The sequence below is a fragment of the Diplodia seriata genome, assembly GCF_021436955.1.
Source record: "Diplodia seriata strain FDS-637 chromosome Unknown scaffold_3, whole genome shotgun sequence".
NCBI classification, from domain to species: Eukaryota; Fungi; Ascomycota; class Dothideomycetes; order Botryosphaeriales; family Botryosphaeriaceae; genus Diplodia; species Diplodia seriata.
In genome coordinates this window covers 1,585,404-1,607,829 of record NW_027117310.1, presented here as the reverse complement: position 1 = coordinate 1,607,829, position 22,426 = coordinate 1,585,404, and the positions used below count along the sequence as shown (strand labels likewise).

Genomic DNA, 22,426 nt, shown 5'->3' with positions numbered 1-22,426 from the left:
TCACTTCCCAAGCAGATGCTTCCCGCTCGTCCCCCCGAGCATGGCCGTCTTGATCCCCCTCAACCCACTGATCGGCACCCGCTCCTCCTTCGCCTTGACCTTGTCGTAAACATTCGGCAGGGTTTCCGCCTTGTACTTGCTCCTCAACCCGTCGTACCAGCTCTTGTCGTAAATCTGCCAGAACTCGTCCTCCGTGTAGTACGCATTGGCATACAACCACTTGAACCCGCCCAGCCGCCTCACCTCCGCCTCGAGCTCGCGGTTCAACTTGACGAACGGCTCCGCCTTGCGGGGACCGGGGCCCCAGACGCCAACGTTCAGCAGAAACTGCGGGCCGCCGCCCGCCGCTCCCGCTCCCGCCCCCGCCGCGCTGATCCCCGTCGTCTCTGTAGCGCCGCCACCCGATTCCGCGCCCGAGTCCGCCGGAGACGCCGACGTCGCGGCCGCCGCCTTCTTCTCCGGATCCCTGCCGATCTTGGCGTGCAGAGGCACCGCCCCCGCGTTCTCGACGCGCAGCGGGCAGAGCCACAGCGGGTAGTTCTTCACCGCGCCGTCGACCCAGTTGATGAAGTCCTCGGCGCCGTCGAAGGGCAGGGCGAGGTCCTGGATGATGTACTGCTGGGTGAAGCCGCTGGCGTTGAGGGCGGCATACATGCGGCGCGTGTGCATGAGGCGGTCGAGGATCAAGCGGGACAGGCGGTCGAAGGGCGTGTGGAAGCGCTTGAAAGCGTAACGGCCGGTCCAGAAGGCGCCGCGGTCGTAGCGGAAGAGGTAGTCGGTGAGCGGCACCGCTTCGACGTGGTTGGGCTTTCCGACCTTGGTGACGGAGTCGGCGTGGAGGTAGAACCAGTTGTCCCACGCGCGGGAGAAGCGTTGAGTCTTGGTCGACGGGGAGTCGGTCAGCTTGCCGAGCATGATGGTGCCGCGCTTAAGGGAGAACATGATGCCATCGATGTATTCGTGCTTTTCCTCGGCCATGGCGCGCTGGAGGGTTTCGATGGCAGACGGCACGCTGTCGACGGTCACATACTCCAGCTCGACGAACTTCTTGGCGGGAATGAGCTGGATCTCAAACAGCGTCGTCACGCAAAGAGTGCCGTAGGTGCCCGGGGCGCCATAGAAGAGGTCGGAATGCTCGGTAGGCGATGCTTTTGCGATTTCGCCGGTGGGGAGAATAACATCACACCAATTGACGATGCGGTCGAAGAAACCCCATTTCCAAGAAGAGCTCTCACCAGCTACACCGGAGAAGCCTCCGCCGGTGGTAATTCCAGGAAACTCCATAACCACGGGGGGTATCAGGCCATGCTTCAGGGTCTCCTCGGCCAGAGCGTCCATGGGCACGTTGGGCTGTACAAGGGCAACCTGGCGGTCCTTGTCGACCTTCAAAACGTGATTGAAGTTGCTCATGTCGAGCATCTTTTTTCTGTCGAACTGGACAATCCTGGTGCTGTTGGTGGAGCCATGGTAGATTCGGAAAGGCTCTTTGCGTTTGTAAAAATTCTCAACCTGGGAAGCAATGGCCTTGACGGCGTTGTTGTGGTGGTCCATACTAGACATTATGGGCTATTGCTACACCTAGGATAGACAATTACGCGCTAAATGGATCGGACCGAGTAGGGGGAATGTAGCCAGTATCGGAACAATCAGCTCGTGGGGGAATCCCGGGGTATCAACAGTATCCGAACGTTCCGGTGAGGGATGAGGGGAGTCAACCAGAGGAGTGAGACAGCTGGCCTCGAAACGAGATGGTTTCACTTGCTGCTTGAACCAAACAGTTGGGCGGGGAAGCGACAGTATTACACCGCAACGAACTCGACGATTGATTGTTTCCCTCAGTAACAATCGCGTGGTTGAGGTGAGGCTCAGTCCACGTCGATGACGCAATGCAATCCGTTTTGCCCGGCCCGAAAAAGCCCCGTCCGGCCGGCCATCCGATAGGTACGATCCTACCTGGCGATTTTTCCTCCTCCTGTCTTCAAAGTAAATCGTAGTGTGAGAATCTCCAATCCCCAAAGGTAAATTGCCTTGTCGTTTGCTCTTCCAGCCAGAACCTCAACAGCTCCGCCGGAGTCGACTGGCCCTGTTTGATCTGTTACGCACATGCGAGGTATGTCTGGATAAGCATGTACGGGATACTACTGTAGGTGGACGTATGCTTGGCACGTGATATGGCTTCAATGGGAGGTAATAGCCAGCGCGTAAGCAAAAGTACGCATTAGTAAGAACCAATGCCATTTTCGTAACATATTGGTCCGCAACAGAGTGATCTAAGCCATTTACTCATCCAAGGAAGAATTCAAATTGCGTCCCGGTTCCAATTTCAACTGACCTACGAGCACGCTCAAGGCCGTCAATTAAATCTTCGTCTGCATTAAACATAACACCTATACCTCTAGATTGCATCAAAGGATCATATACCCGACGAGTAAAAGACAGAATATAAGAGAGCAGTGAGTGAGCCATTTCCCTCCCATTTCCACCGCTTCCATACCAGCGTGTGCATTCAGTCTAGTGTCCTACTCTTCTCAAGACGCCGTCGAACGTCATAAACATTAAGAAAAGAAAAAAGATAATAACAATAATAAAAGGCGCCAACGCTATGCATACCAAGACAAACACCCTTATCCCAGGCGAACGAGACAAACAGAAACACCCCCTCCCAGAACAATACCTCAAAAAAAAAGCCTCCCCTGTTGTCCACCCTTCACAAGAAGGAGAGGCAAAAAGAGGGGAACAAGAAAGTGAAAAGAGTAAAAACAGCAGCAACCGACGGTGGTGGGGGAAAGCCGCTTGCTTCTTCCCTACTCCAAAACGGCATCGACCACCCAATCCAGCCACTCCTCCCACTCGCTGACCCTGCCCACGCCCACAATCTCCTGCTGACGCTGCTGCTGCTGCTTGCCGGCCGTGGCATGGTACCCCAGCAGGGCGGCCTGCTGCACGCTCAGGCCGGCAACGGCCGCGGCGTCGGCGCCACCGCCCTCGCCCTCGCCGCTGTTGCGCTCCTTCCACTCGCGCTCCGCCTCGCGCGCCGCGTCGCGGACGACGGCCTCGACGTCCTCCTCGGCGTAGAGGTGGCACTTGTCGCACTGGTCGCACGCGTTGTCGACGCCGGGGTTGTTGCCGCGGAAGTGGTTGCAGAAGTGGCGGTAGCCCTCGTCGGCCGTGATGCGCTGCCGGCAGACGTAGCACATGGCGTAGCCGCACACGCACACCAGCTTGTTGCAGCCGCCGCTCTTGAGGAACGACGTGTTGCAGCGCGGGCACGTGCGCTTCACCGCGTTGGAGACGGCGTTCTCGACGTGCGTGCGCAGCGACGCCAGCGCCGACTCGTGGCACACGTGCGGGTCGCGCCACGCCTTGTGGCACGCCAGGCACGAAGCCCGGCCGCACGCGGGCGCGGCGCACGTGAAGCGCAGGCCGCGGCGGCGGCGGGCGACGCGCTGGCGCGAGGAGAGGACGGGCGAGAGCAGGTCGATGCGGAAGCGCGAGGGGAGGAGGTAGTTGAGGGTGACGAAGAAGAAGGAGAAGAGGGAGAGGAAGCGGACAAGGAAGTAGATGGGCTTGAGGTAGAGGAAGTGCGCGGCCGAGACGATCCAGATGCCGAGGAAGCGACGGGAGCGTCGTTTCCACGAGAGCAGCGGCATCGTGACGTCGTCGACCTCAGCGTAGGCGCAGAAGGGACATTGAATGAAGGGAAGGTCGCTTTTCCGCAGCGAGTCCGTAACGGTCCGTTCTTCGAATTTGCGGAAAGTGGCCTCGCCATCACGTTCTTCGGCGAGGGCGCGCATAACAGAGTGCTGTGGGAGACATCCATGGCATTGGCCTTCGGACACAGGAGCGATGCAATTCAGCGTCAGTCTGTCCGTGTTCACGCTGCGAGCCCAGCCTTGCCCGTACAGCGCCTCATTCATGGAGAAGCGGATGCAGCGGAAGCATATCCAGTGGCCGTTCTGGTCGCACGCCGACATGTGCTCAAACGCGCTGGGAGTAAAGCAGCACTCGCAATCGTACATCTCGCCGGCAGCCTCGGCTTCTTCCTCGTTGAGTTGCTCTGCGAGAGCTCGATCCTGGACCATCCTCTCCTCATTCTGCTTGACCAGCAGCGGGGCAATAAGAGTATCGTACAACTCCTTGTTGAGCTCGGCGCTCTTGGTCAGCATCAGTCGCGGCACCAACGCCCCACCAGTCCGCGGGTCCGGTTTCTGCCAGGCAACGAGCGGGTGGTCCTGGGCAGACGGCGGCTTGCGCCGGGTAAAGAAGCTTGTGACTGAAAACCTCCACGACTTGGTAACGAGGGCCAGCAGGGTCGGGCGAGCCTGGGTGTAGGAATAGTTGCATTCGGCCAGCACGGCGCGGATGGTCGAGTGACTCAAGCCCTTGAATTCTTGATATAAAGCCTCCTTGACCGCCAGCTTGTACGATTCGTTCCGAAACCTCTCCTCGACGGGCAACCTGGCGTCTTTGTCGGAGATGTAGCGCAAGAGTGGTGGGTTGTCGGTAGCGTCCCGGTCCTTCTGGTCGAGCGGGGAGGCCCGATGGCGGCCGCGCACCCAACGGTCGGGTTGTCGGAGCATGGCTTCGGTGACGACCTCGATCCTGCTTTCTTCAGAGAAGCTGTTCAGCATCTCACGGAAGACCTCAGGCTGGACATCGGGAAAGACGGTGGTGAGGACGTCGAGCTGGGCATTGAGCGAACTTGAGTCGGGGTCGTCAGGCTCGAGGCGCGGATGGTCGGGATCGAAGGAAGGCACGGCATGCGGGCTGATGCTCTGGCTCCGGCGAGCCGTGGGCGTATCAGCAGGCTCAGGCTGGGGTTGGCGGGGGCGCAGGGTTGCGCGAAAGGGGAGACCGGACAGCATGCTGCGGACGGAGCCGTTGGGAGTTGGGGTGGTGGGAGCGGGGGCGGCCGGGTGGCTTTACATGTCGCATCTGCGCGGTGAGCGGACCAGGGAAGGCGCTGGTTGGAGCGCGAAGAGGCCGGTCGAGAGCGGGGGGCTGTGTTTGCGGGTTGAGTGGTGGAGAATGTGCAGCCTCGGGAGCTGCAGCTTGGTGGGGACACGCCAATCCAACGAGCTTGCGGGAGATCGTCGCAGGGCTGAGCTGCAACACCACGAAACCCTGCGAGGCAGACTCTCCCCCGCTAGCTTTGCGACCGTGGCCATTGCCGTCACATGGCCCGAAACTGTCATGCGGCTTGCAACAAAGAGAAGAAAAGAAGCGACTGATTCAGTCTTTCTCCGGACCCGCGCATTGTCCATGTCTCAAAGCGCTGGCCTATCCCAGGAAAGCGATAGCCGGCTCAACATTTGGTACCCGACTCGATCATGTGCCGTGCAACAGTGAATGCGGGGTATGCGAATCCATGGAACTGTAAAATCGTTATTCGTGGAATCGTGTTGCACACGAACAAAAAGTAAAAGGAGCTCGACTGCCCTGTTCTATTTGCAGGCATCAGAGACACAGGTTGCATCTTTCAGGAACGGGGCGTTCTCGCATATACGACCCTGTCCCCATTCTACACCGCAGAAGAGATCCTTCCATTGCTGAAGGCAACCACCTTCACCGCGGACGACCCCACCAGACCATTTACTTCCCCGCATCCTCCTCCTTCTCTAGCCTTGAAATCCTGATTCGCCGTCACATCGTTCCCTCAAACCATACTTCCGTGCACCAAATAACTAGTCCGCATACACGTCCAGTTTTCGTGGTTTGATGTTGTTGAGGCAGAAAAGAAGAGAATTGCCAGTCTACAAAGAAACACATATCCGCACTATGTGCGATACTAGCCATATCTTCTGTCATCCTCAATTTCGTAGCTTGCTCTCTACCGCATCTAAATCACCGCATTCAGTACACCGCCGGATTCCGCCTTAGCAGAGCCCGCCCCCCACCCTTGCATTCCAGAACCAGAAGCCACTGCGGCAGACAGCAAGCGGTCAGCCTTGCAGCCTTCGACGGCACGTATAGCCCGGCAAGCAAGGCCGGCATCGGTCGGGAAGAGCAAACTCGTCAAAATAACACATCACCAAAAAAAAAAAAAAAACACGGAACGGATGGATTAGGTCGTAAGCATCACGCCCGTCATGCCGCAGTCTCAACCCGGCCCCTCCTCAATCTCACCCCTCGGTACCTTAGCCGTTTGGAGGGCTTCAATTTCAATTCGCTTGTTTCAACGGCATGGTGGTAATTTGAAGTGGGGGACCGATTTGAAGTAAGAAGACCAGAGCAATTAATTTGGGGGCTTGCGGTGGGTGAAAAAGAGGCGGTGAGTGGGTTGCTAAGGACTTTGCTGTTTGCTAATGCGGGAAACCTCGTAGTCGACCTTGTCGGTTCTTGTACGCAAGTATGTTTCCCTTTCTCCCACCAGCTTCCGTGTCCCAGCTGAGAAGTATATGCCATCGAGCATGAGGTCTTAGCACCTTGTGAGAATCAAAAGTTGCCTCGTTGTCGCGTTCAATGGGGCAGAAGACAACAAACGACAGGGTAGGTAGTACCTATATCTGAGAGCGTGGTACGGCCAGAGCGGTGTGGCGTTCCTTACCTGAGTGAGGGGGCCAAGGCTTTCAAGCATGCCCGATTTCCACGGACACATCGTATTAACAGCTGATAACCATGATAGAGACAAGGTATACAGATGCTGTTAGTGCTGGGAAGGTGAGTTGATAATGCTTGATCGGCAGATACCCAGTACTGCTGGATTTGGAGAAGGCTTGATCTCAGCCTTACACGATCAAAATGCACGTTGGGATGTTCAACACGTCTATTCCCTTTCGAGCCTAACTGTATCCCTGACAGATTTGTGTCTCCTCTTGATGCCTCCGCACCTATTAATCAACATGCAAGACGGGAAAAACAAGAAATGCGGACCAATGAGCCAAAAGGTCAATCAATGGCCTAACTTAATCGAACTTGGCAAAAGCCAGCTCGTATGCCAAACCAAGAGTCAGCTTCGCATGCTGCAGCATGTGATCGAAGTTGAGATACTCGATCTTGTCCTCGGTGGTGTGAATCTTCGAGTCCGAGTACTTGAAGTCACTCTCGATGACGAAAGCAGACGGATAACCCGCCTTACTGGCGCTTGCGTGGTCGGAGCAGGCATATCCGCACTTGGTCAGGACGTAGGGAATATCGCAGTAGGTGGTAATCACCTCCTTGATGAACTCGGTCAGACCGGGGTCGACGAAATCAGTGATGACGCCAACGGATTCCGGCTCGCCTGCGTCCAACGTCTTCTGCACGTAACCGGTCATGTCTTGCTGCAGCATCGCCTTCACATTCCGCGCCTCCTTCTCATACGACTGGAAGATTGCTTGCGATCCAAGAAGGCCACCCTCCTCTGCCGAGTACCAGTGGAACTCGACCGTGTTCTCACCCTTACCCGCAACAATGTCATCAGAGGTAAGGAGCACCCTCAGAGCTTCGAGAATAGTCACGGTACCGGAGCCATCTTTCCGCACAATTAGCACAGGTTCGCCTATACAATATGAGGTCACCTACCATCGTCTGCGCCAGGGGCCGCGAGGATGGACGGCAAGAACAGGTTGATACTGTCCTGGTGGGCGCCAATCACGACAGTCTTGTTGCTCTTTCCAGGAATGGTGGCGATGATACTGCTCTGGCCCCACGGGTGCTCAAACGGCTTCACCGTCGCACCATGGGCGAGTGCGCCGGCGTCGGCCAAAGTCTGGTTCACCTGAGACAGGAGCCAGGCTGACGACTCGGCGCCATAATGCGAACGGTAGTAGCGCGTGTGGAACGACGTGAACGTCTCCAAATGCTTGCGCATGTTCTTCTTCTCCAGCTGCTTGAGCAGCGGCTTGACCGTGTCATTGTAAGCGGTGGTGGGCGGGAACTTGACGGTAGCGGCGCTCTTGGCGGTCGAGCCGAGGTCCTGCGCGTCGGTAATGTCGAAGAAGTTGATTCCTTGCTGCGCAGATGTTAGCGAATGCCCAAGGTTGTGTGCACAAAGATTCGACGCACCCTGCGCAGCTCCCACTTCTCGTCCTCGGAGATCCAGCGGGTCTCGCCGGGAGAGAGCTCGATCAGAAACGACTCTGCGGGCTCGACGGGCTCGTCGGCGAGGTCGATGCTGGGCTGCTTGAGCGGTGCCTGACCATCGCGTAGGATGGACAGCGCGGAGGCGGCGGCAGCGAGGGATGAGATAATGGCGGCAGACTTCATGGTGGATGTTGGATTGCGGAGAGCGGTGCCTGGAGCTGGGCGCGAGCTGATAGCTGATACGGAGCTGCCAGGCCGGGGGGCCCAATGACGCCGTCGGCTCGGTGATTGCACCACATCGGGCAGTCACGCGCTCCGCGTCAGGCCCGCTCCGCGCCCATGCGCGTCGCCCTTGCCTCCTGCATCTTCATCCTCCCAACGTCGTGACACCTCCATAGCGTCGTTGGACCCTGACTATTGGACGTCAATTCTCTGCTACGACAACGCACTTCAATTTGACATGGTAATCTCAATCGGCTCCGGCGGATTGATGCCATGTCCAACGGGATTCATGAAGCCCAGATATCCTCTCTCGACGAGGCTGCTGAGGAGCACTTCAGTCGTCTTCGCTGGGGTCGTCAAAGGTGATGCTCAGCAATACGTCGAATCAATTCCGCTAAGCTCTAAATTGAATCTTCATCAGCAACTACAGCTACGCAGCATGTTTACAATCGATCTCTGAGTCTCCAATGAATCATCTGTTTTCTCCTTGTCCGACTCCTCATCCGTAAGACACCGAGACACTACGTCTGCAAAGGTCTGCCCTGCCGTATGAGACAACCTGGTCACTTCTTCCGGGTCGTATCCGAACTTTACGAGAGAGGGTAGAGGCAGCATTTTCTTTTCTTGTTCCGCTCTCCGTATCCTCTCTCCAAGATCTGGACTATCGGGGTGCACGTCCACAAGCCTTTTCCAGAGACCAAGCTCTAGAAGAACGCACCCCAGCGAATACAAATCAAACGATTTTCTGAAGTACTGTCTATCCGCTCCTCTTGCTGACGGATGCCTGTATAGGTCGGCTTGCAAGTCCATTTGCGGCTGCTGGGTCAACAGCTGGCCATCTTCCGTGTCCGGCCGAGCGTTGTCGAATCCAATGAGGTAGGCTGTCGTACCTAGACGATGCTCCAATGACACGCCTGCTGTCACTATAAAGAGTATGTTCTCTGAGCGGATGCCTTTGTGCAGCCAGCCAGCGGTGTGGAATTGAAGAACCGCCTCGGCCAAGCCCAAGGCGATGTCAAACCGACGGCTTAGCGACGCCTGGGGCTGCTCGGAGATGATCTGGTGCAGTGACTTCAGCTCAACGCGAGTGTTCCGCTTTGTGATGGAAGACAGGTCGTACACCAGGGCGAAGCTGTCGAGCTCTTTCCAGGAGATAAGACCCAAGCAGGGGAGGACAGGGAAGACTCCGCCATCCATCTTCCCCAGAAGCACGGCAAGCGCCCTCATCTGAGGTTCCATGAGGTCCCACGTCTCTTCATCTGTCGCTCTCCATTCGATGAGGACCTCGGTATCTCGGTACTTTCCCAACTCGATGCCACAGCACTCCAAGCGCGACGCAGGAGGCAAAGGTTTGAGTCTTTTCGCACTGAGGAGCTTGAGCTTCAAGCCCATCCGTACTAGCATTGCCGCATCGAGCGGATGGTCTTGGTTGTTGTTGCCCACGATTGACATGATCTGTTTTAGCTCTGCCGCTGCTGCAATTTGGCGGTCGTTGAATGAAGTATCTGGGTAGAGCAGCTGTTGAATGGACTCAAGCTCAGTTGAGTTTGATGACCTGGATACAAGATCCCTAAGGAGGGCTTCCGTGGCAAGCTGCAGCCGCTTCTGATCCGCCGTGTCCAAAAGACTATGCAGGCGGTTGTTGATCTCTTCTATCTCGTCGACAATTCGAAGGGCTTGGTTCTTCCCGACGGCGGCCCACTTGAGCCTCTTTAGTGTCCCGTTTTGCGATTGGATGGTCTTGCTGCTGGGTTGGGTGATGTCTGGTTTGAGCCGTTGGAGCAACTTCCCCAAAGTGCTTTCGTTCGAGGCCTCGTCCTCCGCGTCGCTGACACTTATGAATTCTTCCGGAACGCGCAGCTTGTACTTCTTTTCCAAAGCCTCCGCAGAGGTCATGAGCGCTTTCTGCTGATTCAACAGTGCGACGACAAGCGTCCAGTTGAGCTTTTCCTGGGGAGAGCTTGTCTGAATGCCGGTGCGCTCTCCCCACTCTCGCAACCTATGCCGCTCCCAGACCAGTTTCGAACGCACGGAGTCGCCGTCACTACCCATGTGCTGGGCTGTATACACGAATTTGTACGCCTCGAGGCATCCTTCAAACGCTTCGAAGGCCAAGGAAAGGAAACCAACAATGGCGGCGGCTCCCTCGACTCCGGAAGCCATACCTGCTCTTCTCTGAACGACGTGTCAGTGTTGGTAGAAAGGATCGCAAGTCACAACGGGATTCAGACAAGGCTGTTGCGCGGGCCAGCCAGATATACAGACAAGGCTGAATGAATGTATGGTGGCTGAGGTGCGGGGTTTACGCGGCTGAAGTTTGCGCCCCCAAGATGGGTGCGTCGTACGACCCACTTGAACAGCTCCGCCTTCTCCTCTCAGCGACGTGCAGGCGCCTCTCGGAGTACTTAAGTGTGGTGCGCCATCAGCTCCGCTTGGTTGCCGTTGCTGCCGCCAGCCCGACCCCACTCGGCGCTCATCATGAGTTTCTTCTCCAATCTCTTTCGCCCAGGGAAGCCCGGCGGTAGAGAACAAGCTTGGACACCTATTCCAGTGGACCAGGCTGAAGGAGCATTGGAGAGGCTGTGCCAACCTCCTTTCACCCCGGATAAGTTCCAGAGGATTGAGGGTCTTCTCGTACAGCTCGACATCTTTCGAGGGACCAGTCTCTCAGATCCCAGAAGCTGGCGATACAGACCGCGAACCTACACCGTGCTACGCAATATCGCAGCTGGGAGCCATGGAGAGTTTATGGATCGATTCGTGGCTGGCGGCTACTTGGATTTCCACCTCCCGTTCGATAATCGAACTCTGCCGGGCTTCCTCGACAGTGACAAGCTGAGAAATGACTTCCTCAGCTTCCAACATCATGTTCTGAGCCCTGAAGCACGCTCACTCGAGATCGAAGGTGGAGAACACCAACTCATCCCAGGAAGCGCTGACGCACATTTCTGGTCGCTTGAAGTGCTCGGACAAGGAGGATTTGGGTAAGCAAGAAGATAGCCTTAACATTTCTGAGCTAACCAGCATCAACTCGTATGTAGACGGGTTGATAGAGTCCTTAGCAAACTCAGTCTTAACGTCTTCGCACGGAAAAGGGTTCCGCGGCGAAAAGATTCGGTACCAAACCTCAGGCGACAGAATGATTTCATCAAGGAGGTCGGAATCTTGAAGAAGCTCTCCCATCGCCATCTGGTGAACTACATCGGCTCATACACGGACAACAACTACATTGCCTACCTGATGCATCCTGTGGCAGAATGCAATCTTCTCGAATTTCTCACCCTCCTCGGCGATCCTCGCAATAAGAAAAGAAAGCAGGTCCAACCTTTCTTTGGCTGCCTTGCAAGCGCCGTTGACTATCTTCATGATCAAAGTATCAGGCACACGGACATCACTACGCGTAATGTTCTTGTTACTGTGCAGGGTGAAATCTGCCTCAGTGATTTTGGCACGGCAACAGACTTTTCTCAGTCTGGCAGAAGCACTACGAACGACGTGATCCCGGTCAGTATCGAGTATATTGCTCCGGAGGTTGCTCACCGTCGAGGGAGGAACAAATCGAGTGACATGTGGTCTTTGGGAGTTGTCTTCCTCGAAATCACCACGGTGTTGCTCGGAAACGACCTCGCGAGTTTTCGAACGTTCATGGCAAGACATGCGAAAAACAAAGATCATCCACAATCTATCTGGGCAAACTTACCCATAGCCTTAGACTGGCTAGCGAAGATCATGCCTCTGCACGTTGACCTAACAAATGAGGCTATCACACGGAACGAGGCTATCACATGGGTGAAAAGCCTTCTCCAAGACGATCCAGAGAGCAGACCAACTGTGAAGGACTTGATGGTGGATATCCAACAAACTCCATCATTCCGGGAATTCTGTTGTACGCACTGCTGGCCCGAGTTTGAGGCCAGGGCATTTGATTTCGAAACGCCGTCGAGTGCCGAAGGGTTTAACGAAACGATGAAGCATGCCACTGCCGCTGAGGTGTCAGCGCGTGCGGCTGCTCTTTTCGATCCTCAGGTTCCTTCAGCTCCGATAGATGCCAGCCGCTCACAATCAATCGAGAACTGGATTACCGACTCGACCAGTGCCACAGTTGATGCGCACAATATCCCACTTTCTACTTGGGAAGGTATGCACAGCATGACGGTGCACCGACGGCGTTCTCTGGAATCACTCCCTCAGAGCGTGGACGAAACTGAAGCTTCTTACGCCACCGCCACCCCATCGAACACGGGCCTTAGATACACGAAAGAGCCCACGTCAAAAGAAATACCTGCAAATTCTGCCGACGGGGACCTTGGGGTTGATTCTGGGCTTGGTTACCTCGTTGAAGATGACCGAAGTTCAGAGGAGGAAGATGCCGCTACGAAGGAGAAAGCAAATCTTGCTCAAGGGTTTGTCATCGAAGAAGACTCTTCAGGATCTGAGGCTAGCTATTCTGAGGTGACCGCACTTTTGCAACCATCACACAGCTCCGATTCGTTTGAGGATCAACCGCGTCCACTCGTGCAAATACCCGGCAGGGATTCTGCCAGCTCTCATGTCTCGAAGTTCGGCAAAGAGGAACCTTGGGAGTTGCAGATGGATGATTCCGATGACTATGAAGAGGAGGAATATTCGGACGAATGGGCACTGGCCCCGCTCGAAAGCATCAATCGCAAAGCTCTGACTATGGACACTAGTAACCAGCTTGTGCTGTATCGGCCGGACAGTGATCGAGAAAGGTCGAAGCAAAAAGCCATCATGGACACGTCGTACGAGCGTTCTTCAGATTCACACACGTGGCCAGTCCACGGGTCTCAAAAGAATGCCGATGCTTCAAACACCGGAGCCCTTTACCTGACTTGGCAACCCGACGAGTCTGAAGGCGGAAAGTTCGCAGACAAGACCCCACCAGCTTCCCTACAGTTCTTTGATGAAGGGTTGCATCCTTCGAAGCCACCTCCTGATTATCCACCGCCTTTCCCAGTAGAGCATCAAGATGAGTATCAGAAGGGTTCTCAATCTACTACCAGCAGTACTTCGGGTGATCTGTTCTCGGGAGATAACTTAGGTGGCCCAGAAAAGGTGCTGGCAGCCCCGTCCCACGAGCAACAGCCATCCAAGGCAACATCTGAAATGCCGACGCAAAGAAATATGCAAGGAGAAACTTCATCTCATGCATGTGAGGATAACCAATCTGCGCAGAAAGTCACAGATAAGGCAATATTGAGAACTTTGACAATCCACGACTCATTGAAGGAACGTCCATCGCCAAAGAAGTCTCGTAGTCCGAATAAGAGGGTTCGGTGGGGTTGGATGACAGTTGAAAAGATCTCAAGAGATTTGTCAGATCATGAGGACTTGGACAAGTCAAAGAAGAGTCATCACGCAGAGAAGCAAGCTACCGTTGAGGATGTGGAAGACGCCACGGAGACAAAGTCGAAACATCAGCAACAGCAAGACTTGAGCGATACGGACTTTGGGAGCGGCCCTAGTGCGAGTGTCAGCCTTTCAATGGAACCTCTCGAGGATAAGGAAAGCGTCTCAAGTGCGCCTGGGCTCAGTGTCTCGCCGAAGTCAACTAAAGCGCGAGCAAGGTCACAAAAGAGGGAGAAAAAGCAAGCCTCGCAATCGTCAAAGACCAAAGAAGCTCCGAAAGCTGCGAATCAGGGACCAGCAGTAACGAAGAGGGTGCCCAAGCCAGCGGAATCTCCAACCCTCTTCATGGAGGAGGCGCGCAAAGCCGGCCAACACGCCAAAAGCATCGCAACGAGCCAAATGTCGTCGGGCACCAAGCAGGCCCTGGCCGGCTACAACATCAACCGGTGGGTAGATCACACCAACAGGCTCCTCGAACGCTACTGCGCCCGTGGCTCCGCCCGTGCCGTCCGCACCCTCCTCGAGCAGAAATGCAACCCGGGCACGGCAGCCAAACCGCGGCGCGACCCGCTCCTCAACGCCATCCGCGGCGCCAGCGCCCGCCACAGCAAAGTCGTCCGCCTCCTCCTCGACTACGGCGTGGACGTGCACATCGTCGCGCCGCGCCACTACAACAAGACGCCGCTGCACCTGGCCATCGAGAACAAGCCCAACGACGGCTACGTCAACATGGTGCACGACATGGTCTTCGCGCGCGTCGACCCCAACGCCAAGGACCGCAACGGCGAGTGCGCGCTCGAGAAGATCTTCAAGGGCGGCGGCCGCCTCGAGAAGCACCGGCTCGACGCGCTGGCGCTGCTGCTGCTGTCCGAGGCGGACGACGGCGGGGGCACCCGCGTCAACATCCGCGTCCCGGCGACGCGCGACACGCCGCTGCACCTCGCCGTGCGCCGCCGCAGCCCCATGGCCGCCGCCATGCTGCTGCACCGCGGCGCCGACGTCAACGCCGCCAACGCCTCCGGCATGACCCCGCTGCTCGCCGCCGCCTTGACGTGGCGCCACTCGGGCGGCGGGTTCTCCTCCTCCTCGGCGCCGGCGACGATGGCGCCGGATGACGAGCAGATGCTGGACCTGCTGACGAGTCAGCCGGGCGTCAGGCTGGACGGGTTTGCCGGCACGCAGCGGCGCACCGCGCTGCATCATGCGGTTGTTGCGGGCCTGCCGCTGGCGGTCGAGATTTTGCTCGAGAAGAAGGCGGATCCGCGACAACCGGATGCTGATGGGAAAGACGCCATGGCGCTGGTGGGGCTGGGGAGAGAGGAGGAGACGGCTGATGATGAGGCTATACGGAGGCTTCTCCGGGACGTGCTTGGAGAGTGATCTGGGGTTGATGTAGAGCAAGCATATGGGTTGGGTTGCTGTGCGACTATATATCTGTTGCCGTCCAGTCGTTTTCCAGTCAACTGAGAGAGACACTCGAGTAATATCGAGTAGATCTACAACTTCCGTTGTGGTCTAGGGGCTAGGATTTGCCGCTCTCAGATACAGAGCACTCCTCGCATCAAGCGCCGGCAAGGCCCGGGTTCGATTCCCGGCGACGGAAAGGAAGTTAATTCAGTTCTTTTTGCTCTTTGTGGTCTCCTGGCTGGATTCGTGGAATATTTTTCTTTTTGGTCTGGAGTAGGTGGGGTGTTGGACCCTGATCGGGATTGAAAGATGGCCAGTATCAAGGGCGCAGTAACCTGTTGAGCCAGGAGCAAAAGCCCTCAATCGGATCGTACCGTTTTGCATGTTGAATGAGGTGTTGGAGCCATTAATTAGGATAAGGAGCGATGCAGGCTGCAAGGCAATGGCAAGCGGCGTCAGGTAGAGAAAGACAAGCAGTGTGTTGAGAGCTGTGATTGAGCGGTGCCTGATCTGAGGCGAGATGCGTCTGGAGCTTGCGGCTCAAATCAGGCGGGGAAGGTGCGCAGGGGTCGCGATCGAGGCCGCGGGCGCGGGCTCCAGCTGTTCAGTGGTGCAGCCCGCAGCTCTCAACCTACCGCTACACCCACATCGCATCCCTCCATAAAGTCGCAGAAGCCGTCCGCTCGTCGCGCTTGCATCACAAGTACCTCCTCCTCCTCAATACTCGCAAAATCGCCCGGCCGGGCGTCCACTCTCAAGCTGGCGGGCTTACGTCAATCTAGGCTCCTGCTCATCGGCTTCTTCCTCTTCGTCACCATCTCTCTCATCTTGGCTTCCTCACGCGTAGGGTATCGTCTGCAAGCGGTACTCGGCTCCCTGCGTCCCTCCTCCTTCACCTTTGGTCACCAACAAGCCCGGCCCTTGACCAACGTCACCATGGCGCCCTCGCAGTACCAGAAGCCGCCGCAGGCCCCGCCGCAGTTCACCCACACCCCCGAGACCGTTCTCGAGGAGACAAAGAGACTGGTATGATGCGCCTGTCACCCATGCGCCGCGCCGTCCCGATCGCCCGATGCTGACGCCCTCCCAGATCGCCAGGTCCCGCAACGTCCAGGATGAGATCGTCAAGAACATCACCGCGGAGAAGGCCTCCTTCGCCAACGTCTTGCTCCCCGTCGCCCACGATGACAACAAGATGGGCATCGAGTCACACATCCTCGGCTTCTACTCGGCCGTGTCCACGAACAAGGCCCTGCGCGACGCTTCCAACGACGCCGAGTCGCTGATGGACAAGTTCGGCATTGAAATGAGCATGCGCGAGGACTACTTCAACCTCGTCGACGCCGCTCTCAAGAAGAAGGAGTCGCTCGACCCCGAGTCTCAGCGCCTGCTCGAGAAGAACCACAAGAGCTACATCCGCAACGGTCTGGGCATCCCGGCTGGCCCCAAGCGCGACCGCTTCAAGGACATCAAGGACCGTCTGAGCGAGATCAGCATTGCCTTCCAGAAGAACCTGAACGAGGAGAACGGCGGCTTGTGGTTCACCAAGGAAGAGCTGGACGGTGCGCCCGAGGATGTCATCAACAACTTGGAGAAGGGCACCGGCGAGAACGAGGGCAAGGTCCGCCTGACCTTCAAGTATCCCGACCTCTTCCCTACCCTCAAGTACGCCACCAACGCCGACGTGCGCAAGAAGGTCTTTGTCGAGAACGAGAACAAGTGCAACGACAACGTGGCCCTCTTCCGCGAGGCCATTGTGCTGCGTGACGAGGCCGCGCGTCTGCTGGGTTACAGCAACCACGCCGAGTTCCGCATCGAGGACAAGATGGCCAAGACCCCCAAGACCGTCAACGACTTCCTAGGCGACTTGCGTGAGCGTCTTGCTCCTGGTGGGTTGACAGAGATCAAGAAGCTCCTGGACCTGAAGAAGAGCGATGTTGAGGGCCGTGGCGATAAGTTCGACGACCACTACTACCTGTGGGACCACCGTTACTACGACCGCCTCATGCTCGAGAAGGACTATCAGCTTGACCAGAACAAGATCGCCGAGTACTTCCCGCTCGGCCCTACCATCCGCGGCATGCTGCAAATCTTCGAGGAGCTTTTTGGCCTGGTCTTCGTTGAGATCACGGGCGAAGACCGCAGCAAGATCTCCGAGACCGGCAAGGGTTCTGACATTGTCTGGCACGAGGATGTCCAGGTCTTCAGCGTTTGGGATGATGAAGGCGAGGGTGCTGGCTTCGTCGGCTACCTGTACCTTGATCTCTTCCCTCGCGAGGGCAAGTACGGTCACGCGGCCAACTTCAACCTGCAGCCCGGCTACATCCAGGAGGATGGCACGCGGAGGTACCCGGCCACGGCTCTTGTGTGCAACTTCTCCAAGCCGACGCCCAAGAAGCCTTCGCTGCTGAAGCACGAGGAAGTGGTGACGCTGTTCCACGAGCTGGGTCACGGTATCCACGATCTGGTTTCTCGCACGACTTACTCCCAGTTCCATGGCACCAGCACCGTCCGTGATTTTGTTGAGGCCCCCTCCCAGATGCTCGAGAACTGGTGCTGGACCCCGTCGCAGCTCAAGTCGCTCTCCCACCACTACTCGTACCTCTCGGCCGACTACAAGGCCGCGTACGAGGAGTCTTCGGCGGGTGCGGCCAAGCCGGAAGAGCGCATTCCGGACTCCCTTATCGAAAGCCTGATCAGCACCAAGCACGTGAACGACGCTCTCTTCAACCTGCGGCAGCTGCATTTCGGCATCTTCGACATGACGGTGCACACGCCCAAGTCTCACGCGGACGTCGAGGCGCTGCCGGTTAGCGAGACGTACAACAAGCTGCGCAAGGAGATCTCCAAGATCGACGGTCCGGAGGTCTTGTCCTCGTCTGACAGGTGGACCTGGGGCAACGGACAAGCAACCTTCGGCCACTTGATTGGCGGCTACGACGCCGGTTACTACGGATACTTGAGGTGAGTTATTTTAGAACTTCGGTCCACTTCTTTTCTGTCATCCCCCACCTTCCGTGTTTTGCACATATATCTTCATATACCCGTCGCCTGCGTCTATTTCCCCTTTCGGTTTGCGTATTTCCCCGGGCAATGGCAGCGTTGCGGGGTCACAGACCACAAGAGCTTGGAAAGGGATGCTTCGCCAGAGATGCGCGTACGTCTTACGTCAACCCTGACCGGTCTTGATTAAATCCGATCGGATCGTGGATCAGGCGCACAGCAGGCGAAAGCTCGAGCACGCGCGTCGACGTGCAACGAGAGGCGGGACAGCACGGCCGAGAGGCGAAAGGCAGTGATGGCCGTTGAGGAAGCCTTGGCGGCGAAGCTCGCGGCCCAATTGGCCGGCCGCCCGCGCCTGATTGGCCAGGAGCTTGCTCCGGGCACTCTCTTGTTCTCCCAGTGCCCTTCGTCCGCACCTCGCTTCTTCGGCGCCTCCGCCTCGGTGGGTCCGCCGAAACAGCCGTGGCATCGAAAATCCCGAGTTTCCATACCCGTGGAAGTATGACGGCATGCATACGGCGACCACCATGCCCGGCAACCCCGGTCCTTTAACCGAGTAGATGGGCCGATAGAAGCTCCTTCTCTGACCTCACTGGCGGCAGAGATCAACCGTCTCTTGCAATCACCTGTCGTCCCGAGCTTCCACCCGTAGCGCTTCCGGTCGCGCGGCACCAGCCTGGAAGCCCGCCTGGCCGTTCTTGTTCTCTACACTTTCCTCATCGAGACAACATGCACGCAGGACCGTGACCGGGCTGTCACGATGATGCTGCGCCAACCTTTGACACATCATGTGTCCCAGTTACGTAGCCGCCCGTCATCAGCCCGTCAGTGGTGACCAGAAAAGGCCCGCAACCCGCCTTCTCCAACGTCAAAGGCCATCCATGTGGCGCATGGCGGCTTTCCAGTCGACAGAACTGAGCCTAGGGTGTCCTTCGGCCGGACTAAAACAAGAAGCGCCAGAGGCTGCGTCGCAAATCATCTTGGCGGTGGCGTGCATCGAGCCGCGGTCACGTTGTGCGTGATTTGTTGAAGCCATGGTTCCATCCTTCTTCCTTGGGTCGAATGAAATTGCCCTGCGGAAGTTGCTCCTTACGTGGTACATGCGTTCCACGCACTGTGGCAATGTACAATCAGCAATGCGTCCTGAACGGACCATTCCTCGCACGTCGCCGCAGCACAAGCCAATCACCATGCGCTTCAGCTTCTCCAACCGCTTTCTTTTTTCCAATTCTTTCATTTCACATCTTTGCTGTCACCATCACTGCATGCCGCTTTGCTCGCTAATTCATTGAACTCGTACTAACGTTCCAATGTTACAGCTCCCAGGTCTACTCGGCCGACATGTTCTACACGGTTTTCAAGAAGGACCCGATGAACGGCAAGGAGGGCAGACGGTACCGCCACACGGTGCTGGAGCGCGGCGGCAGCCAGGAGGAGATGCAGACGCTCGAGGACTTCCTCGGCAGGAAGCCCAGCACCGAGGCCTTCTACAAGGAGCTGGGTCTGGCGTAAAAAAAGGGCAAAATTCCAATCTCTTCTTGGGGCATCGCATCGACCAGGTTAGGAGGCTGCTTTCTTGGATGATGAGGGTTGGTTGGTTGGTTGTATGCATATGCGGGGGCATTGAATTGTGAGAGGAGGGTGATGTGTAGTGGGCGGGTGTCTATATGTCACAGTAGAGGAAGAAAAGAAAGGAGACAAGAAAAAATAATGAAAATCAACATGAATGTAAAAAGCGAAGCAAGAGGATCGATTTGGCCATTCATTCTCCGTCCCCATAAACCCTAGGGAAGTTGTCCTTCTGCCAATGATCCTATGGACGGAGTTGCTTGTTTACTACTCTGCAGGGAGTGACGGATCGTGCGGCGTGTTAAAAGATGAAGATCATGTAATGTGCTTTTTGTTGAGTTCGAGTTCGGTTGTTCAGGAACGACGCATGTTTGACTCATGCAACAAGATATTTGGTCTATGCTTTTTCTTCCCCTATCGATGTCTGTCCCCATCTCTCTTTTGTCTTTCACCGCCGCTTTATCTGTTCGGTCGGGGTTTGAATGTCTACTAAACGATGTGGCTGGGTTGGAATCGGACACTGCTATCTTCTCTCAAATTGGCTACACAGAGCAAGGGGTATACTAGAATAGACTTAAGCGCCGAGGATGCTGCGCTCTGCCTACTTGGGTCTCCTTACGTCAGGAAGTAGATGAGAACTATTGAGTGCAGACGATCGCGTTTAGATATTAGACCCAACCGACCGCGTACGTATGCTTGAATTCTCTGTAAGAGAGGTTTGTGGGGGGGATGGACTTTAAGTTTTTTTTTTCTCTCTATTTTTATTCTTGTCACTTACTACGTACTTCTACTACGCTTATAGACGTCTATCTTGTGGCAAGGATGGAAACATGGACGCGGCGGTAAGTGTGAGTCGGTAGAGCAGGTTGTAACACATGGGTCTGAACGCCGGCAATTTTGAGCCTGCTCGTCGACAATCTCTCTTGTCCTTATCTTGCTCCGCCGTAGCGATACGCGTGGCGCAAACGGAGGGGTGCTACATAGTAGGTGTACATAGAATCTAAGGATGGAAAGTCCAAGCGAGGGCGGATCGGCGTGGGCTTGCTTAGGCCCGGAGCGTACAGTTCGGCCTACCAAGCCTCTTATGTCCGAGCTCTTAGGCTCGGGAGGACCGTGACTCGAGGGTTCTGCTATCCCCAAGAGTACAAGTTTTTGCTTCTAGGAAAGAATAACGCGACTGGTGGTACAAGAGATGGGATTATGTTTGCTTGTTATCGCGGCTGTTTGTGATAGGCTCGGATGTCGGCGCTTTCTGCAGGGTTGAGGGGAGGGGTAAAAAAAAAAATATGAAGCCGCCTGGCAGTCCTTCAGCTGGCTCTGGCACATTTGTCCTGTTTTCTCGAGTTGGCAAGTTACGCACAGGCCTGTCCGCCCCGTTGCACGTGCCTCCGTCTCTGCATTCTGCGAGGGGGGAAGAAACGACCGCAGCATTCAGAAAAAGCAAAGAGCAAAGCGAATACAGGCCCAAGAGGAACACAATCGCGATGGGGACTGACGTGTTCATCCACTCCAGAATAATGTTTAGTAAACAAGATAGAAGGTACAGGACGCTATATGCAAAGAAGACAGCAGAAGGGCTAGATACGCTGTACGTCACGCAAGCCAGAGTACCCTCATACATACCGCCCAATGCGTGTAAGACCTTGGCATGCAAAGCGACCAGACTTTACAAGGGAGAAAAAACAAGATTTCGGGGGAGAAAAGATCTGTTACAAATGCAATGCGGCAAGGCGATCGATGGCGCGCCGCTGGGCCAATGCCCCCCTCTCTACATCAGCCGTGGTTGGTACGTACATAACAGGCGGGAAGGAGAGAGTTGGAGATGCGCGGCGGGCTCGCCGATCTGCATCGGCGAAGGAAGCGTGTGTAACCGGGGGCGGCGGACGCAAGATGGAAGGACTGCTGCGCGGTCTACTGATGCATGCACTACGCCATATCCTCTCGCATTCGTCTCAAGCTTTCGGATTCCCCGGACGAGAGGCAGACCGCTCTCTCCAGCTGTGCCGCTTGGGCATCGAAGCACGCTTGGCCTTAATCTCTAACTCGGATGCTTTTGCTTTTTCTGTTTTTCCTTTTTTTTCTTCCCTATTTGTCGTCGGTTCAGAGGTGCCCCCGTTAGAGCCGGTCGGCCGGACGCATGCTTGTGCGGCGTGCGTGTGCTGGCCCCTGAAGTCGACGTATGTATGACAACTTTACTGGTGTGATGATAAATTGGTATTGTATGATGGATAGAGTCCTGATGCGATGAAAAAGAAGTTGGCCGAGATATAGGTGGAGGAGATGGTCGTTGCATTGAATTTCCGAAATCTAGGTGGGCTGGCTGCTCGGATTCGGCATCCGCACCAACCAGGAGCCGTTTCCCACGTCCAACATTCGGAACGCTTTCTATGCTTATGGAGCCCTGCCTCTGACTTGTTGGACAGGCTGACCATCAGGGCGAGTATAATAGGGTGACTCAAATGAGGTTTTGCTCCTGAAGTCAACAAGTGACGTAAGTCTGAAAGGGGACCACCTTGCTGCGGAGCACCCATGTAATGGCATGTGAGGGATCATGCCGAAGTCGACGCACACGCAGGGATTGGAAAAAACGTATATGCAAGAGCATGGCTCTATGCGTGCAGACGCAACCTTAGAGGAGCAGTGAGCCCCGAGATCTTAATTCCCAGGGCCCCCTCCAACGGGCGCGAACTTTATTCTTTCGCTACCCCTCGCAGCCCAATCATCTGGTTCCCGATACATCGGGCAAAAGTCGATGGGTTCGTCGCTCATGAAGCAGGGCGCAATCAATCGTGTACGACTGGGACTACGACATGCAGTGCTTAGGACCGTGCGCAGTATTCCCGTAGAGACA

General features: G+C 56.1%; 7 protein-coding genes and 1 non-coding gene across 8 annotated transcripts; 4 read left to right on the top strand and 4 right to left on the bottom strand.

Moving 5' to 3' along the window:
• Positions 1-1,560, bottom strand: SLS55_003206 (uncharacterized protein; the record flags this gene model as incomplete). The annotated part of the gene is made up of 1 exon (XM_066774684.1): positions 1-1,560. The coding sequence occupies one exon, from the start codon at positions 1,558-1,560 to the stop codon at positions 1-3; it is 1,560 nt and encodes a 519-aa protein (XP_066634803.1).
• Positions 1,561-2,804: 1,244 nt separating this feature from the next.
• SLS55_003205 (uncharacterized protein) lies at positions 2,805-4,865 on the bottom strand (the record flags this gene model as incomplete). The annotated part of the gene is made up of 1 exon (XM_066774683.1): positions 2,805-4,865. One exon carries the CDS (start codon positions 4,863-4,865, stop codon positions 2,805-2,807), a length of 2,061 nt encoding a protein of 686 aa, XP_066634802.1.
• A 2,040-nt stretch (positions 4,866-6,905) lies between these two features.
• LAP1_1 (Leucine aminopeptidase 1) lies at positions 6,906-8,187 on the bottom strand (the record flags this gene model as incomplete). Its single annotated transcript, XM_066774682.1, has 3 exons — positions 6,906-7,453; positions 7,504-7,933; positions 7,987-8,187. The coding sequence occupies 3 exons, from the start codon at positions 8,185-8,187 to the stop codon at positions 6,906-6,908; spliced, it is 1,179 nt and encodes a 392-aa protein (XP_066634801.1).
• Positions 8,188-8,643: 456 nt separating this feature from the next.
• Positions 8,644-10,278, bottom strand: SLS55_003203 (uncharacterized protein; the record flags this gene model as incomplete). The annotated part of the gene is made up of 2 exons (XM_066774681.1): positions 8,644-10,217; positions 10,275-10,278. 2 exons carry the CDS (start codon positions 10,276-10,278, stop codon positions 8,644-8,646), a joined length of 1,578 nt encoding a protein of 525 aa, XP_066634800.1.
• Positions 10,279-12,375: 2,097 nt separating this feature from the next.
• SLS55_003202 (uncharacterized protein) lies at positions 12,376-14,976 on the top strand (the record flags this gene model as incomplete). Its single annotated transcript, XM_066774680.1, has 2 exons — positions 12,376-12,381; positions 12,418-14,976. 2 exons carry the CDS (start codon positions 12,376-12,378, stop codon positions 14,974-14,976), a joined length of 2,565 nt encoding a protein of 854 aa, XP_066634799.1.
• A 124-nt stretch (positions 14,977-15,100) lies between these two features.
• On the top strand, positions 15,101-15,199 carry SLS55_003201. Its single transcript has one exon. It is a non-coding gene; the product is annotated as a tRNA-Glu (tRNA).
• Positions 15,200-15,939: 740 nt separating this feature from the next.
• Positions 15,940-17,971, top strand: PRD1_2 (metalloendopeptidase; the record flags this gene model as incomplete). Its single annotated transcript, XM_066774679.1, has 2 exons — positions 15,940-16,029; positions 16,094-17,971. The coding sequence occupies 2 exons, from the start codon at positions 15,940-15,942 to the stop codon at positions 17,969-17,971; spliced, it is 1,968 nt and encodes a 655-aa protein (XP_066634798.1).
• Positions 17,972-18,301: 330 nt separating this feature from the next.
• PRD1_1 (metalloendopeptidase) lies at positions 18,302-19,518 on the top strand (the record flags this gene model as incomplete). The annotated part of the gene is made up of 2 exons (XM_066774678.1): positions 18,302-18,468; positions 19,326-19,518. The coding sequence occupies 2 exons, from the start codon at positions 18,302-18,304 to the stop codon at positions 19,516-19,518; spliced, it is 360 nt and encodes a 119-aa protein (XP_066634797.1).
• Between the last annotated feature and the right edge of the window lie 2,908 nt (positions 19,519-22,426).